This window comes from Anser anser, assembly GCF_964211835.1.
Source record: "Anser anser genome assembly, chromosome: 13".
Lineage (NCBI taxonomy): Eukaryota > Metazoa > Chordata > Aves > Anseriformes > Anatidae > Anser > Anser anser.
In genome coordinates this window covers 14,734,495-14,751,494 of record NC_139734.1, presented here as the reverse complement: position 1 = coordinate 14,751,494, position 17,000 = coordinate 14,734,495, and the positions used below count along the sequence as shown (strand labels likewise).

General features: G+C 36.9%; 1 protein-coding gene across 8 annotated transcripts in view; it reads left to right on the top strand.

The window, feature by feature from the left end:
- KLHL13 (kelch like family member 13) overlaps positions 1-17,000 on the top strand; it is a 78,514-nt gene that overhangs the window by 25,546 nt on the left and 35,968 nt on the right. For 3 of the 8 annotated variants that reach the window (XM_083798030.1, XM_083798029.1, XM_083798031.1), the window contains one exon: positions 1,383-1,454. The exons of 4 other annotated variants lie outside the window; for them this stretch is intronic. In XM_083798030.1, coding sequence (XP_083654156.1) covers positions 1,383-1,454 — 72 coding nt within the window. Of the gene's footprint in view, positions 1-1,382; positions 1,455-15,483; positions 16,034-17,000 lie in introns of those variants that run through there. One more of the 8 variants, XM_083798028.1, reaches the window with a different exon arrangement.

Genomic DNA, 17,000 nt, shown 5'->3' with positions numbered 1-17,000 from the left:
TTTTCATTCTTGATGCTTTTTTGGCAAAGAGAACTACTAATAAAATTCAGTGATTTTTATACAGAATATTTTCATTTTCTGGAATGCTTCGTGGTGGCAAAAGTGGCAATGTTGGTCTTCATTGGGAAGTAATTTATTCAGTCCTTAACATCTTTTCAAGAAGTATTTTATTGAAATAAAAAAGGAGGAAAAATAATTGCATGCTTGTGAAAGGAGCAATCTTTTTTATGACTATATTTTAGGTATTGGAAGCCTGTGATTAGGTCACACCGAGGATCCCCAGCCCCAGTTGAACAAAGATCAGCAAATAAGTGAACAATTCCATTCTGTTATTTCATTTACTCTGTGCTTCAAATTAGAGATTATAGGATTATTGAAAGGTCTACCTTGGATAGAACCTCAGAAGATCATCTGGTCCAACTTTCTCCAGAAAGCAGGGACTCAGATTGTTCTCCAGGGCCCCATGGAGCCAAGTCTTAAATATTTTCAGTGAGGGAGTTTGCAGTTTCTCTAGTAAACCTATTCCAAAGTTTACTTGCTCTTAGCGTGAGGAATTTTTATTATCTTGTGCACATTGCCTGTTGTGCTGTCACTGTGCGTCCTTGACAAGTTCTTCCTTCTCCCTTAAATATCTTTAAGGAAGTCTGGGATTAGATCCCCCTGAGCCTTCCCTTCTTGAGACTCAAAATTAGGCCCAAGTCTGATAACATTCCTGTTCATACTTTAAAAGTTAAGAAGCAGCAAAATTTTGGTGCAGTGAAGCTTTGGTCCTTGTGTTAAAACTGAATGCTGTATTACCTGCTAAATGTTCTCGTGTTCACAAGGTACCAATGAATAGAAGACAGATCAGAAATTAGCATCCTGGGTTATATCCTGTCTTTGCAAGCAGAAGAGGACTAACCAAAGTTTATGGTAGTTAAGGGAGTAGTAGAAATGCAGGCATCACAGTTGAGCAGTATATTCATACAGAAATAATCTGTATGCGATAGGTCTGTGGACCTTTTTGTGTTGTCACAGCTTTTGTCCTTTAGGGTTTAACTGAAGAATCTGAAGCTATTAAGGTTTTTCCTTCTGTTGTTGGTCTTGATGGTCTTCACACAGTTCTTCAAAAATATTCTTTCAAAAGAGTATTGTGGGGGACTGCACACAGATGCTGTTGTGGCTCAATAAATCTCAGAACGTCTCGTCTGCTTTGTGGTTTTCTGCAATTTATTTTTCTTCAAAGAAAAAGGCTCGTTTTCTCATCAAAACAATAGATGGACTCCACAGAACGTGGGCAGTATTGGCTGCAAACTTCATTTCTTCTACCGTAATAGGCACGCTTTAGGATGTCTGCTCTCATCTAAGATTACATGTTGCATTTTATCTCCTTTGGTCAACAGGGCAGTTACTAACCTCAGCGGCATGGATCATTCTGTGCTCAGAGGCGAGGTGTCAGCAGTGCTTCATGACAGGTATGTGGCTAAGCTCCTGGAGAGACATCAGCATTGTTTTTTTTTTTCAGAGAGGCAGCCTGAGAAATTTTTCCCTACCTGAAAAATTGAGGAAGTCTGCAAGAGCTAGTTATCAAGTGACTTTTGAAGCAAAACGACTTAGTGATTTGTAAACTAATTTGTTTGTCTAATAACGGACTACATGATTTTTAAACAACATAGGGAAAAAGGTCTTACTTTCTACAGTTCTCTAATTCACGACTGCCATGGATTTTTCAGATATAGTTGATCCAGCTGCCATTGCATCAGCTTTTAGATTTTTAAAGACCAGTTTTAGAACACGTAGGGAATAACTTATTTGTGAAAAATGTCAGAGTATGCTAAAAACATTTCTGATATGACTGAAAAGAGATTTCTGTACTAAAATGTACTGACTTCAGCCATTCTGTCTTTTTTCATTACACTTGCAATTTATTCTTTTCACGCTTACTCTTATTTAGAAAGAAAAAAGATTTAAGGTAAGGATTTGAGATGCTTATCTTCTCCTGGAAGAAATTCCAGCAAGCTTATTTTAATGTCTTCCATTTTGAAATACAGTTCATAATAAAGGAGCAACTACATTGGAAGTGCATACTGCAGGATCAACGAAGGCTGTTGAGGGGAAACAACTCAGTTTTCCAGACAGTATTCTTCTATAGCTTGGTGACTACCAGTTCCATAAATAGATACACTGAAATCTGAAGTCCAGATATCAGTATAATTTCAGCAGGTAACAAGTCTTAACAGCTGAAACTGTTGCACTGTTGAAGTGCAGAAGTACATCTGTCACAGAAAACTTTCAGCTATAGCCACTACAGTTCTGCCTCATTACAATATTGTACATATTTTTATACCTGACTTACATGACACTACTGAAATGACACTTCACGATACTTCTAGCATCTTGCAAGTCTCTTTCTGTCTTCCAAAGTTTTCCATAGTTTTGCATTCCAGATGTTTTCAGCATGTGGCTGCCCTTTTCCAAATTCCAGATTTACTTTCACTTCTCTGTTCCACTCTACCTGCTCAGACTAATTGAGTCATACCTCGCAACCAGGTAGGTACAGGTGTATCAGCCAAGGATCAGTAAGGAAACTTCGTATGAAATAGATGTGTTAAATCTTCAGATGCTCTCAGCCTACTCCTGTTGTCTCAAAGAGTGCAGATGTCATGTATCAACAAGTCAGCAAGTTCCCCAGTACCCCATCTGGACAAGGATAGTGAAGTTGTGTTTGCAGTTGCTTAAATGTAGATTGACATGATTTGAGTGAGTCAAAGCAGTGTGGGAGTAAAGCAGAACATAAGAACTAAAGGCAGAGGAGCTTGTAAAGCTGTTTTCTCCACAGCATTGTTGGCTGTTGTCTGGGTTCCTCTTAGCTTTCTCAGTGAGGTTTTCTCCTTTCTTGCTCAGTTTCCCCTTTGATTAGACAGTCAATACAATTATGTTCACTTCTGATTTTAGATAATTAAAGTTGGGCCTGTGTAGTAAAATATATAGAAGTCTCACTTGGATTTTGCTCACAGGCTTTCCCAGGACATCACCGGTCTGTCATTGTAGAAGTAGATGTCCTTTTCATTGCTGCTCTTTAGTGGGGTGTGGCAAAGATACCGGCCAACATGGAGTAATTACGTGATGCATACTGGCTTTATCTGAAGTTAGTCTAGCCATCTCTTTGCTATACATGGTTTGGGATTAATGAGGAGTGCTGTTTGAGAACAGGAATGGCCTTGTTCTCTGGACGGTTAAAGTATTGGGTTATAAGACAATTTAGAGTGCAGAACCTGGGGGCAAAGGGAGGGAGAAGGAGGGTGAACGAACTGAATCGTATTACTGGAATTTGCTGTTAGAAAGAATTTATATGTTTGACAACTGAAAGGCAAGGCTCAATAATTGTACCTAATTTTACTTTTTCCGAATGAAATATGTGCCCTTTGGATTGTGTACCTTTTTTCCCAGCAGATGATTTTTCTGTAGCAAGATGTTGGTAGTTTGCTTATGTTTCTGCTTCAGTTAAGGAATCAAACAGAAAAAGGTATGTTTATGCACATTGTTGCTTGATTCAGGATATGAGCCAGAATACAAATTTGCGGAAATTTGATGTGAATCACTGAAGAAAGGGTACTGTTCAATAATAGTGTTTGTGTAAAACATGTGTGGTCCAGTAATTGCTGTAACTCTTGGTTTCCCCATATAGGCTTATTATTTAGTGGACAGTTTGTAATTTGCTGTTTACAAAGACTTTTGTAGCAAATATTCATCTTGAGCTACTAGATGCATTTTACTTCAAGCTCAGTACTGACCTTGTTGAATAAATATCTGACTTATTGCCCTGTCTTCCTCCCTTCCTAATTGGACTGCTGTATCCTGTGCTTTTGGATTTGTAGTAGTGCATGGCTGGCTCAGCAGAGATTTCCCAGGTGTCTCCAAAATTAATCTAGCCTTCTTTTCGTGCTTCCAGTATATGCTATTCAAAGGCCTTAAAAGCTTCATCTTTCAGGGATTTTAAGTCATAAAAGTACTGAGTTCATTTGAAATTGCCTTTGAATTATTAGACACCAACACTGCTTTCAGTGTGAGGTTTGAAATTTAGAATTCCAAGTGAGTGAAAAAGTGCTTTGCTGAACTACAAAAATGCATCTAGTTAGTATTAGTTATAAATGTCTGTAAATACATGGGCAGGGAGGAATAATTTAGGCATGACTGCTATCAGTGCTTGCTTTTTGAAAAATATTTTAGCACTTCATGTGGGATCATGGCACTGAATTTTGTAGATAATATTTCAGGATATATGCAGCAATACTTAGTTCAGGTGGCTGCAGTCACATTATGCCTGGCCACAGTTACCCATGTTGATTCTTTTGAGGATTTATTCTGCAGTCTTGGTGTTACGTGTATTATTTCTGTGGTTCTTGCAAGATCCTTCAGGTAAACTAACTGTTGTTGCAGCCTGACTTCCAGTGCTGTTTGTGATGAAAGTAATGTTTCCTACTTCTCATGCTGTGTATATTTGACCTTGGGTGGTCAAAATGATAATTACATAATTTATGCTCAGGGACCTTCCAGATCAGAAGTAAATATTCTATAGCTCTGTTTTTTTTTTCTATTACTTTTCACAGTTGCTTCTCTTTGAATCTTTGCAGAGTGAGAAGAAATGGTTACTGAAAAGCTGATAGCTTGGTAGCTGAAGCATGTGTTGTGTGAAGAAGCATTTCCTCTATTTTTTTTCACCAGACATCTGCTAGTTTCATATGAGCTTCCTATTTTGTGCTACAGAGTTGGTGAATAATTACTGTGTTCACCTTTGTCATGCTTTTTTGACACTTCAGACTGTTACTGTATCTTCTCACTGTGTTCCACGCTGTTAAGTCCAGTTTACAAGTTGTATCTTGCACAGAAGCCAGTTCACGTTTGGTTGTCCTTTTCATTCTGCCTTTTCCAGTACCTCTGCTGTATCTGTTGAGATGGGGACAAAGAGCAGAACAACTCGTACCTCAAACGAGATATTGTGGGTGAATGACTGGAAAGGAAGGTGGTACAGGTGAGGGATTTTGAGGCTGGGCACAAGCTGGTCCAAGCTAATGGTGATGTATGAATAAATCAAAGCTTTAAAAAAGTCACATTCTGCATCTTACCTACAGTGAATTTTCTGGGTATTCTTTTTTTTTTTTCCTATTCAAGAGATGGGAATTTATAAAAATGAGTACGTCTTGTAGAGCAGTTCTTAAGAATGCCAGAAGGTGGCATAACTGATTTTCCTAAAGCTGTTTTAAGTGTGAGCAATACACAGGATGCTACTAAGCTTATTTTAAAGCTGTTGGTCAAATTTTGGAAGGTTGGATCAGTTTAGCCCTTAAAGTTTAGGGGAACTTTAAAACTATACACATTTTGTTCTTTCTCAAAATGTGAAAACTCTGGTGGGATTCATGCTGGCTTTTATAGCTAATGTTTTTGAAGTTAGTTAAAGTAGTTAAAATAGTTAAACTAAAGTACAGGATGGAAAGGAGTTGTCAGTTACATATAGTGAAATTCTTTCCTAAGCTGTTCTGCAGAATCCTGCTTTCCTATGAACAAATTGCTTAGACATCTTCACTGATTTGCAAGAAAAGATCGATTCCTGCCTGTTTTCAGCTTTTCAGGTTAACTAGTGTTATGCAAGAATAAATTAGCAATAAGGTAACTTACAGCTTTATGCAATGTCAACTCTAACTATGTGCAGATTTATATGTATACCAATGTTAGGTTTTAGAAGCAGTAAGTGGAAAGTGTGTTTTTAAAAAAGACCAGTAAATATTTGAATGGAAGTCTGTTTTCAGCTTAGTACGTGTTTTGTTCTGTCAAACTTGAAACTTCATCTTTCCACAGTGTTACTGTGCATTACTAAATGAAGACATTAGATAGCATCTTAGGTGGTGTCCTCACTATTAGTAAGAGAAGCCCATCTCTGGAGCAGCTGTGGTGTAGATCAAAAATAGTTAAATATATCTTAAAGTAAGGTATTGTTTCCATTCAAAGATCTAGGGGGACCTATTGACAGAATGAGTGTATTGGATATAATTGGCAAGGATTTGGTGGTGCAGGTACACGGGTGCCCTGTGTGGGACGAGGCAGTGACTGCTCTGTGCCAGACACAAGTGGTGGTATTTTTACAGCAGAACCTGGTTCGTCTGAATAGTTAAATGAACTGGTGTAGTAACAACCTAACACAAAACTTTTGAAGTATGGACATACAAGGTATTTTTTCTTTGTTTCAGCTCCCTCTGGCAGACAAACACCTGAATTACAACTGCTTCAAGTTTATATTTCAGAGAAAGGCTACTCTTAGCTCAAAGTTATTGCGGTTGTTTGGTGTTGTGTATGTGTACATCAAAAGAGAATTTCAGCTGTGAGAATGCAAATGACTGCAGCTGCAGAAGGTGCTGAAATGCAAATATTTGTCATTTAGCAACAGCTGACTTTTGTACCATCTTTTTGTGCACCATGGCTGTGGAATGCCATTTCACCTCAAGGACCTCTATATACCGTGCTCATGTACTGAATTTTTCTCTAACATGATCTCTCCTGAGCATGCTGTGATTCTCTAGAGCAGCACAGATAAGAGGTGTGACTTGGGCATAGAAGTCTCATGTTCTTTGCAGAATTGTTAGCTTTTTTCCCCTGACAACTTCCATAACAGCAGGCAGAAGGGAAGAGGTGCACAGGGTTGCTGTTACTAGCTGTCATCTGGGCTGCGTCCTTAGACTCTCCTCCATGCAGTTTCTGGAAGCACTGAGCTTTAATTTTCATTAGGGATTAGATGTTTTTGCACATCTGAAGTTCATTGTGGAAGTCTTCTGTGGTATAAAATACTCCTGAAAATGTTATGAAATAAAGGTTTATAATCAGGAGACTTTAAACTACTGGTTTGATTACTTCATAGTCTTTAAAAATGCAAATAAGGTTAGCATTCCATGAATCTCTGTAAAAACAGCTGGTGCTTAGATAGGTTTTGCTGTGTACACTTTTTTTATGCAGTATGCCCTATCTTGATCCTAAATTATCTAGATAGTTATGTTGTCACTAAATAGGGGTGTTATAACCGCAAAGTTGTTCCAGTCTGCGAAGTGAATATCCTAGAACTGTCATTTTAAATCTGCTTCTGGAAATTAAATCATAGTTTGTACATTTGCCTACCATAACAAACTTGAATGAAATAACTTGAATCTTTTGAAACTTTGCCTAGGAAAAGTATCTCTTTACATTTATATTCTCATAGATGCTAAGGAAAATAGCAATTTGTACTTTTTCTATAATTATGAAGCAGGAATTTTGACATTTGATGATAAATTTATAATATCAGTATTTCAGACATGCAAATTTACCATGACACAGTGATTTTTGTGATCATTCTTTTGTCCTGGAAAAATCTAATTGTATGTGAGTTATACATTTTAAGTCTCATGTGTTTTTATAACCACTGAGATCATGCTGATCCTAAATGGAAGAGCATCAAAACAAGTAGAAACCAGGTTTCTCAGTTTTGTGTCCCTTTTCAGAAAAAGATAGTGTAGAGACTATCAGTGACTGAGGTTATGACTTAGTGACTAGAGATTATCAGTGACTGAGTGACTGAGATTATAAGTTACTGAGGAAGGGAGGATCCTGAACAAATAAACTAGGGAGGAACCCCCACCTTGTCTTTTGGGAAGGAGTCTTTGGACTACACCTACCTTTGACAAATGGGAGGAGTTGATTCCTGATCACCTACGTTTTATAGGCCAAAAAAAGAAAACAAGTGGGAGCAGGGGAGTTGGAGAGAAGAGATTTTCAATCACGGGGTTTTAGTGCAGTACTGATTTGACTCATCGGGCATATTCAGCTGTTCCAGCTTCTGTACTAGTTCCACTTGTTCCTCAATGCATTTAGATGGAATATTCTTGAAGTTCCTTTTCTAGCATAGAGAAACAGTACAATTTTCTTTTATACTGAACGGGGAAATATTAATGTTAATGTGAAATTAGAAACTGAACTCTTTGCTCTGTAAGCCTTTCATGCACCTTTGTACAAAGACAAGCTGAACTTTTAAATTCAAGTTGCTATTTCATTAAAATTTGTATCAAACTTTTGCCATCACCTAGTCTTAAGCATATAATTAAATTGACTGAATCTCTTCAGGGAGTCACAAAAGAAATAATATTTAAAGTAAACTAGCAAGTAGCAGTGAAATAACTGTGATATGGTATAGTAGCTTTAAGTCTTGTCCTAGAACAAATGTTCCCACTATTTGTTGGCCCCCAGGTTACACGTAGTGATTTCTAATGACCTGGACTCGAAGCATCAACTTCTTTCTCTAAACCTTTTCATTCTTCTGCTGCCTCAGTCTTCCCTGAGGGACTTTGGCCTTCAGATAAAGAATTCAGATGCCCAGGTTGGAAGCTGGGGGGATTTTGGGCTAGCAGACTGGATCCACCAGTGGTGACAACACAGTGAGATTTCCTTTGCTCAGAAAAAGTTAATCTTTTTGTCATTTAAATAAATTGATCTCTGTTCTTATTATGTGTTTCTATAATGACTCAATGCGCTTTATTCTTGCCTCCCCATGCCTGCCCTTTTGACCAGGGACTGCTTTGCATAGGTGTGCAGGACCAGAAAAACACACTGCTCTGGTTAAAGAGAGTAAGGTTTAGGGAATGCTAAAAGACTGTTTTCCATGTAAAGAAAGAATAAAGCATACACACTTAAGAATATTTTAAAAATACTTTTAATAGACATATTACTAATGTTATTTTCAGCTTGCTGTCTGTGGTGCAGGACGTACTTAAGTTATTAGTGACAGGTCCTCTATCCTATCTTCCTTTTAACTACACAACTGTTTAATATATTTGCATTGTACAGTCCTATGTGTAAATTGTTTAGGTATACTTAAAAATAATTTTTGCAGTCAACAAACCATAACAGCTGTGCAGAATTTGTTTAGAAATAAATGCTTTGTAGTTAAGAGATTGACCTAATAAAAATATCCGTTACTTTGGACTAATTATTTTCAGTAGGGTCAGTCTGGCTGTGACTGTGCCTTCACATTTCTGTGGTGATTAAATATAATCACCCGGGGAAAATGAGCACAATTCTCTGAATAAATTGGTGTTAATTCAGAACTCTTTCTTCTTAGCAGTATGTTGTCAGCAGAGTACATGGGCTTAAATCAAAAATTACAAACCTTCATTAACGCAGTTTGGTTTTACCTTCTACTAAGTGTTTTAAGAACTTATTTTTCCTAATGCGTTTTATGTAAAATGTAGTTTGCCGAAACAAAGCTGAGATTGTTTTTTGCAGTATTAGCTGTAGCTTGACATCAAGTTAATACTGCATCTTGACTCTTGGAAGTGACTTCCTGAAATCTTGCCTCAGTTTTAGAGCAAAACACTCTTTGAGAATATACACAAGAAAATGCAGGATGTCCTTAAGTGGAGTAAAATACAAATTACTTTCATGGCCAGAAAGGCACACTTAGGAATGTATTTATTTCTGTGACTCTGCATATGTAGAGTATACTTGAAACTGAAAGAATATTATATACATGCCATATATATATGCATGCATAGTATGTATATGTGTATTTATGCATATAATTTTCTCTGAAATGTGTCCTAAAATGTTACTGCAGTATTTTCCTCACGTAGGAAAAAACACTGAGTAGATAGATGGCAAACTGAAGTATTTTTTGTTAAACACGTGATACATGCCCTAAATAGAATTGTAACTGCTTAACTTAATGTTTAAGATCTGGGTTTTTATTCTGTGTTAGAAATAGCTCATCATACATTGCTATAACAGACAGGAGGCTGTATTGCTTGTAACATTTTGACAGAAGGAGGGGTTGGCTACGAAGATAGTTTCTCACTCCTTTTATTCAGTGCTTTACAGTTTATGATTATTCTTGAGCAGTCAGCTCAAGAATAAAATATTAGAAAATGAAATTAAATGCTTACAAAATACTATCAAAATAACTTCCACTTATGAAGCTGTGTGCATCTTGATTTCTACAGTGCGTTTGCTTCTGAATGATACTGTAATTTATATCTGATATCTGAGGGTTTTTTCCCCCTACCTGTAGAAAAAAAAAACACACAAAACCACCACCAACAAAAAACACAAAAACAAATCCAAATGTCTTTGATACAACCTAGTGGATAGTGAGTTGAAGTACATGCGTAGCTCTCCAGGCTATCTTCAACTATTTTAGAGGTTATTTCTTACTGTCTTAAAAAAATTACAGTGAAATAGTTTTTAATTAGGATAGATCTCTGAGGATTCTAGAAAAGCTGTAGTTTCAAGAAAAGTATTTTCAGATGCACGCTGCCATTTTTTTTTTGTACTTTAATATTTAGAGAATGACATAGTATTGCTGTGAGGAGACTGCAGGCACAACTGTGCTGGTTTCACTCAGATACCTTTTTAAGTAGAGATTTCCTTTACCTTCATATAAATTTTATTACCAATATTTTCTGTGATGTATGGTGAGAGTATTAACTGACTCATATGCTGGGCAGTACTGTCAGCTCCATCTTTTAATTGTTCTCTTCGAGTAATTGGAACAGTTGCAGCTTAATAGGTTGAAATAAAGGCAGAGGTAAAGGCATGACAAGCATAGATGTGAGGGGGGAAGAGCTGAATAGGGAAGTTGATTCAAGTGTTACATTCTAAATTTTTTTTTAGAGATTCTGAAGAGAAGAGTTAGGCATCCTTATTTGCTCCTATTCGTTTTCTAGGCTTGTATCTTGAAAACCACATTTAAGATGCTGAAATTTGGTTTGACTTTTGAAGTGGTTAGTGCATTTAAGTTCTATGGCTTCGCGAATATTTTATCAGATTTTGGGAGTTCTGTGTTTTCTTCTATGTTAAAATAGCCCTGTGTAGTAGTATGCATCAGTTCAACATGTTGTTAGTTGTAAGATATGCAGAAGACTAGAGAAATTCCTTCTGATGTAGAACTGAGTTTCTGCTTTCACTTTAAAGCAAACTTTGTTAGTGTTAAAATCATGTAATAGTGGTGTTAACCCATTTTAAAATGGAAAATGACTTTGAGTCAATGAACTTTTAGAACATCAGGTATTGGGACAAAATATCAGAAGTCTGAAGATGTTTGGAAGACTTAACGCCAGCGTTTGAAAGTATTTTTGCCTGCCATTAAGTCTGGCATCTTTTCTTAAACACTATTAGTAGAAAGTCTAAAGTTAGAAAACATATTTGTGGTGAAATTCAATATTTAGACCCTTGTCTACATTTCTAAATGAAAATGGGAGCTCTAAATCACCCAGTCACTGTAATTTTGAATACCTCACTTTATGTAAGGCTAAAACGAGTCCAGGATTCTGAAGGGGTTGAAGATTTTTCAGGTCCAACTAGAAAGGGTTTCCAAGACTGAAAAAGTTTCCGTATAGCATAACCCTATTTTCACCAAGTGCTTTCAGTTCTTCAGATGCTCAGTAGATGAATAAAAGTAGGGATGTAAGCAGCTTGTTAGAGCAGAACAGCAAATCCCTTAACCACAGCAAATCACTTGACTGATTTTTGGCTCTTCTTTTTACAGTTTAAAGACTGAAAAATAAGTTAGTCTTGAAAGTGATGAAAATCCAGTGGCATGTCTAGAAGCTAACTAACCCTGCTTAGTTCTCCTATTCATGTGGCGTTTCAAGGCTAAGAATAAATATTTTCAGACTAGTGTATTCTTATGTTGCTGCTGTGTTCAGATGAATCTTTCTGTCTGTGACATTTTATTCTCTGAAAAAACACAAAGGGAAGTCTTATGGGAAATTTAGAGGTGGTTCAAAGTTTTATTGGAAATGCACATGCCCCAGAAATGTAACCATTGCTGTGCTGTAAGAGGAGAAATTGTATTTTGTAATATGGTGCGTTTTTGTAAAAGGCAGCAAAGGTGTACGTGTGAAACAATATGATAGTAGCCTAGTGTTAAAGTTGCACAAAGGAAAGAGGAGGATATTGCAAGAAAAAGGAAGAGAATCACCAGGGAAACATTTTTAACTACATTCCTACCTTGAAGGTCTGGGAAAGCTTTGCAGAAGATGCTTTTAACCTGTGATCAGCATACTTGCAAGTGCTTCAGTGTATGGCTTGTTCATACCGTTACGGGTGCGGTGCTCCAAGTCTGCTCCTCTCATCTGGGGACAAATCGTGCTTCTTGTTCAATAATGAAGGATTTAAGGCAGAGGGTGTAGGATAAGGGATAAGAAATGTCTTGCTCTGTTGAGCACTGTGTATGTACGTTCTTTTTGTGGGTTCAGAGCTGCATTGCTGTACAGCCTCAGTCAATAGTTTCTGGCCTTCTTAACAGCTCAGGTCTGTGAACTGGCAGCTTGGGATCTTGCCTTTGGTCTTTGTTCCTTTTATGCCACCTGTTCAGTTACTTTATGGAGGAGTTTTCTGCAGAAGTACTTGATACCTTGTCAGTTACTCCCTTTGCTGTCAGTCTACTCAGTGCAGGTTTAAAAGTGCTAGCATGGAAATAATTGATTAAAAAGCAAAGACTTTTTTTCTCATTTTTTGTGTACTGTATACTTTGCATAACAGTTAAGTAAGAGACTGATAACAAGTAGAATATATCACTAAGCAAGTTTAGAAGTTTCTGCTATTTATAACTCAAAAGTGAACTTGCTTGGGAGAAAAAATACAGAAATCAAACCCCTTAAATAGTGGAGTGGTCCCAAGAAGCTGTTTAATCTGAGCAGTTATCGTAGTCTTTAAATTTAAAACTTGTAAATACTGAAGGAAAAGCAGATCTCCAGTTTGGTGTGTTTTCATTTCCCTTTTCTAGGAATAATTGTTTCCTCAGCAAGTAGGATTCTGCACAGAACTGTAATTCTGCTTTTGGCTTTCAGTGCCAGTTGATCTAGGGATGGGTGGCAAAGCAATATAATACGAGAACGGAAATAGTAGTATATTCAGTGGGCATGATGCACTCCAGGGGGATCATTTTTTTCTCCACTTTTTAAAAATATGTACTATGGTGTTATTTTTGAAGATTTAAAGTAAGAGAATAATATACCAAGATCTGTTATGTTAGGAAGAGGTCATGTAAAGCATGTATTCAGGTAATCTTTTCCCTGGGAATGCCTAACCGATTTGTGACCATGGGGAAGAAGGTGGTTTATTTATATTTTCTATGTATTTGCAGATAGGTGACTCATTTCTCCTGTGGTTCTTTTCTAAGTGAAAAGCATTTGTCTATTTTTAGAGTACCTGGCACTGATAGGTACTTTAATTCTGTATTTTTTACATTGACTGTCCGATAAGTAGCGTGCTGAATGGTAGGAGATGATTAAGTTGGGCAGTGCTTGGGTTCATACACTTTTAGAAATGTTCAGCTTACTGTTACTGGTTTTCTTCTAGTTTTTAATTAGATTGCTTGTAAACTAAATGGAAAACTTAACAGGAGCAGAAGTGCACAAAAGAGAGTAGGTATTTGAGCACTAACATTGCCTGGTATACCAAATAATCTTGTTGGTGTCAGAATGGAGAAATAGCTGCTTTCTGGATGTCCATTGGTTGATTTAAATACTAGTCAACGTGTGGGAATGACTATATTGCTTAAGTTGGCATTTTACTTGGTAAATGACAGGTACAGATGGTATTTGAATAGTTACTTTTGAAAAGGTGATGTATTGATTGTCCTTGGCGTTTTCTTATAACAGCAACATTATTAATATGTAATTAAAACATGCAATCAAATCCTTGGGCTTGGTAGAGCAGGCAGATGCAGACTTCTAAAAATATTTAGTAGCTGGTGGCACTGGCTGTCCACTCAGTATGAAGAAAGGGAGTAACAGCATTTCCTTAGTTATAAGACAGTTATAACTATTTATAATATAATTATTATATTTTAATTGTTATAATTATAAGACGGTTTCTGTGTGGTGGTAAATGCAAAAGCAAAATTATATGAATTCAAAATTGAGATTTTTTTTTCATGTGGTTATAAGACTTGCTATCTAATGTCTTTCCAATTAATTTTTAGACCCTCAATGCAGAGAAAGCATGATCTAGTAGTCTGGTATTACGAATGTGTACGAGACTGCACACGTTATTTATAATGCATGCAGACAAGCGTGGCTGTTGGCATATAAATGCATAAATTCTACCAAAAGTAGATTCCTGAATGATAAAAACGCATACTTGCTCTTTGCAGGGCTAGCGTTACTTAATATTTGTAGCATATAAATACTTGTCCTATACAGCAAATTTCTGTTCATCATTCTTTGAGTAACAGTTTCATTGAAATTTTTGCTAGTGTTAATGCTGTTAATGTGTAATTAAGAACTTCTGTAAAGACCTGGGAGACCTAGTTGAATTAGTCCTGGGTTATGATCTTCCTGGATTATTTTAGTTCGTTGCCAGTGGTTATGGTAACAGCTTTAAATGCACAAAACTATTTTGGGGAAACAGTTTCAATAATAATGATCAGAAGCAGCAATTATTGCGCAGTGATTTCATCCCCAAAATAAACTTAATGTAGGGTTTACTTATGAAAAATCTATCACTGTGTTACTAAATATTCTTAGAATGCTTTAAAATAAATATAGAAATCCTGCTCTTTGTTCCATTCTTTATTGCCAAGTAGTGTAACGGGGTGTTGGCTTTCTTGTGATAGGATTAAGCTGTCCTGACGAACAGAAAAATTGTCGTGATATACAAAGACTTATTCTGAAATCTGTAGAATAAATATCTTGAATGGTGTTGATTCTGTCTACAGTGGCAATAATATGATTTTTTTTTATACAAGGGAGTTAATATAGTTGAAGCTTTTATATTTTTCCTAGAAACCTGATCCGTTTATGCACAATGTGCTATTAAATCCTCCATTCCTTTTTTAATCGCTTGCCTTCTAAAACTCCCCTCTGTCATTAGCCCTGGGAGGTCACCAAACTGAACGCGGAGTTGCAGAGTGGTCCCTGATGGACACCTGCGTGACCGTCTGCTTCGTCAGTTCTTCAGGCAATTTGTGAGCTGCTGGGGTGGGGGGGTGGGGGGATTAGATTGTTGATAGCGTCCCTACAAGGACTGCTATTAACAGCATGCTACTCTCTGCTTCTCTACTGCAGAAGACAGTGTGATGTTTGTGTTCCCATAGCATGTTGTAAAATGCATGAGATTTTGCTCATCCTCCTTGGAAATGAGAATAGGAAAATGAGAGCATCCTGAACAAGAAGCTATTAGAAGAGCATGCAGAAACCTGCAGCGATTTACGCTTTATTTTGTCTTCCTAGCTATGGATTAGAAGGACTGATTTTTGCAATGGGCTTTTTCCATAATGGCATTCTTGTATTGTTTGGTCAGAGCTTGCACAGGAGGAAAACAGGCTGCTGAATTTAGTCACTGATCTCTATTAGCCGTGGCCTAAGGCTATGCTGAGATTTATATCCCATTTGTATTGTTGCAGCTCAAAAGAAGAATGTTCAGAGGATGACAAGTGTATTCTGAGTAGGTATGTTGTTTCATTTTTATATGAAACCCATTTTTTCTGCTTTCATTGGTCAGAAACGAGGCTAAGAGGAAGAGAATATAGTACAGTGCTGCAGTGTCCCTGTTAAGGTAGAACAATAGTATCAGAAATAGTTCTTTAAAAATTAGCTGCTTTTATTAAATAAAGCTGCATTGTGCTGGTGTGCACAGTGCAGTCTTTTTTTTTTTAAACATATACTGCAGTCAGCGCTTCCCTAACGAGGTGGCACTATTGTTGAGTTAGAACGATAGAATCATCTTATTGCTTTAGGGGACAGCAGGATTTAAAAGGAGATGCCTTGCAGCCCTGTTTTACAGATTGGAAGCATCGGTTTAAGGGCATTGGCAGAATCATTTCCTTGTTCTTAGCAGCAGCCACTGCTGTGTCAGTAGTGTGTGGAATGGAAGTCCTAGTTGGTAGTCTGTTATGGAAACGCTGTTTACTGTTATTGTAGTACCGTGGTGACAACATGCCATTGAAATGGAAAACGAGCTCTCCTGCTATCTGGAAATTCCCAGTTCCTGTGCTTAAAACATCCAGGTCATCGCCACTTTCTCCAGCATACATGTAAGTGAGAGAAATGAGGATAATAAGGTGGGATTTCTTTCATGAGACTACCCTGTGGCAAAATACCCTGTTATGTATTAAATGACATTGGCACCCAGAATCTTACCTTGTTTTATATGTAGACCCTCAGATTTTATCCTGGATGTTTCATGATGGATGTTGTGTCGAGTCTTTCCCTCTTTGTTGAAATGTAGAGAAATTGTGCAGATTAAGCCATGTTCCTAATATTGTAAATGTTCATTTGAAAAGTTCATGTTGATGTTAATTTGTAGAGCTGATCTTGAATTGGGAAGTTTGAGGCAGGCTTTATTTGTAGTATGTATGCTAACATTTCCTCCTCTTGATTATTACACTTGGAAATTGAATGTGGAATCACCTGCTCTATTGTAGTGCACTTTTGTTTTGTGTTAGTTCTTATATAAAAGAATTCATCTTGCTTTGGTCTTGATTTATCCTTGAAAGTCTTAGCATTAATATAAATTGAATGTCTTTATGATTTTTAAGAGTTAAAATAAAAGCTTAAAAGATGCATATAAATCATTCCTCTCTGAATACTTACGTAGTTACTCAGTTTGTCCATGTAACGTAGCTTTACATAAATGAGTATTTTAATACACATGAAAACAGTATGCCTTTGTCTTGCCAAATATTGGTGGAGCTTTTGTTCACCTTTTGTTGCTGGAGTTCTGTGTTAGCATATACAGGTGGCTTTTTTCCTTCTGTGAAATAAAACTAAACATGGGGTACTAAATTGCTTCTGCCTTTAAAGAAGCAGCTCTTTCAAAATGAGAGAGAGTTGTTTTTAAATGCACAAGTGACTGTGTAGATGACTTCTGTATCTGAAAAATTATTGCTGTTACTTTCCAATAGTATTCCAGCCTAATAGCTACAGTATTAGTACTTTTAATGTTTATTTTTATTTTTTTGCAGGTAGGGTTTTGCTTCAACTGCTGTTGAACATGCTATA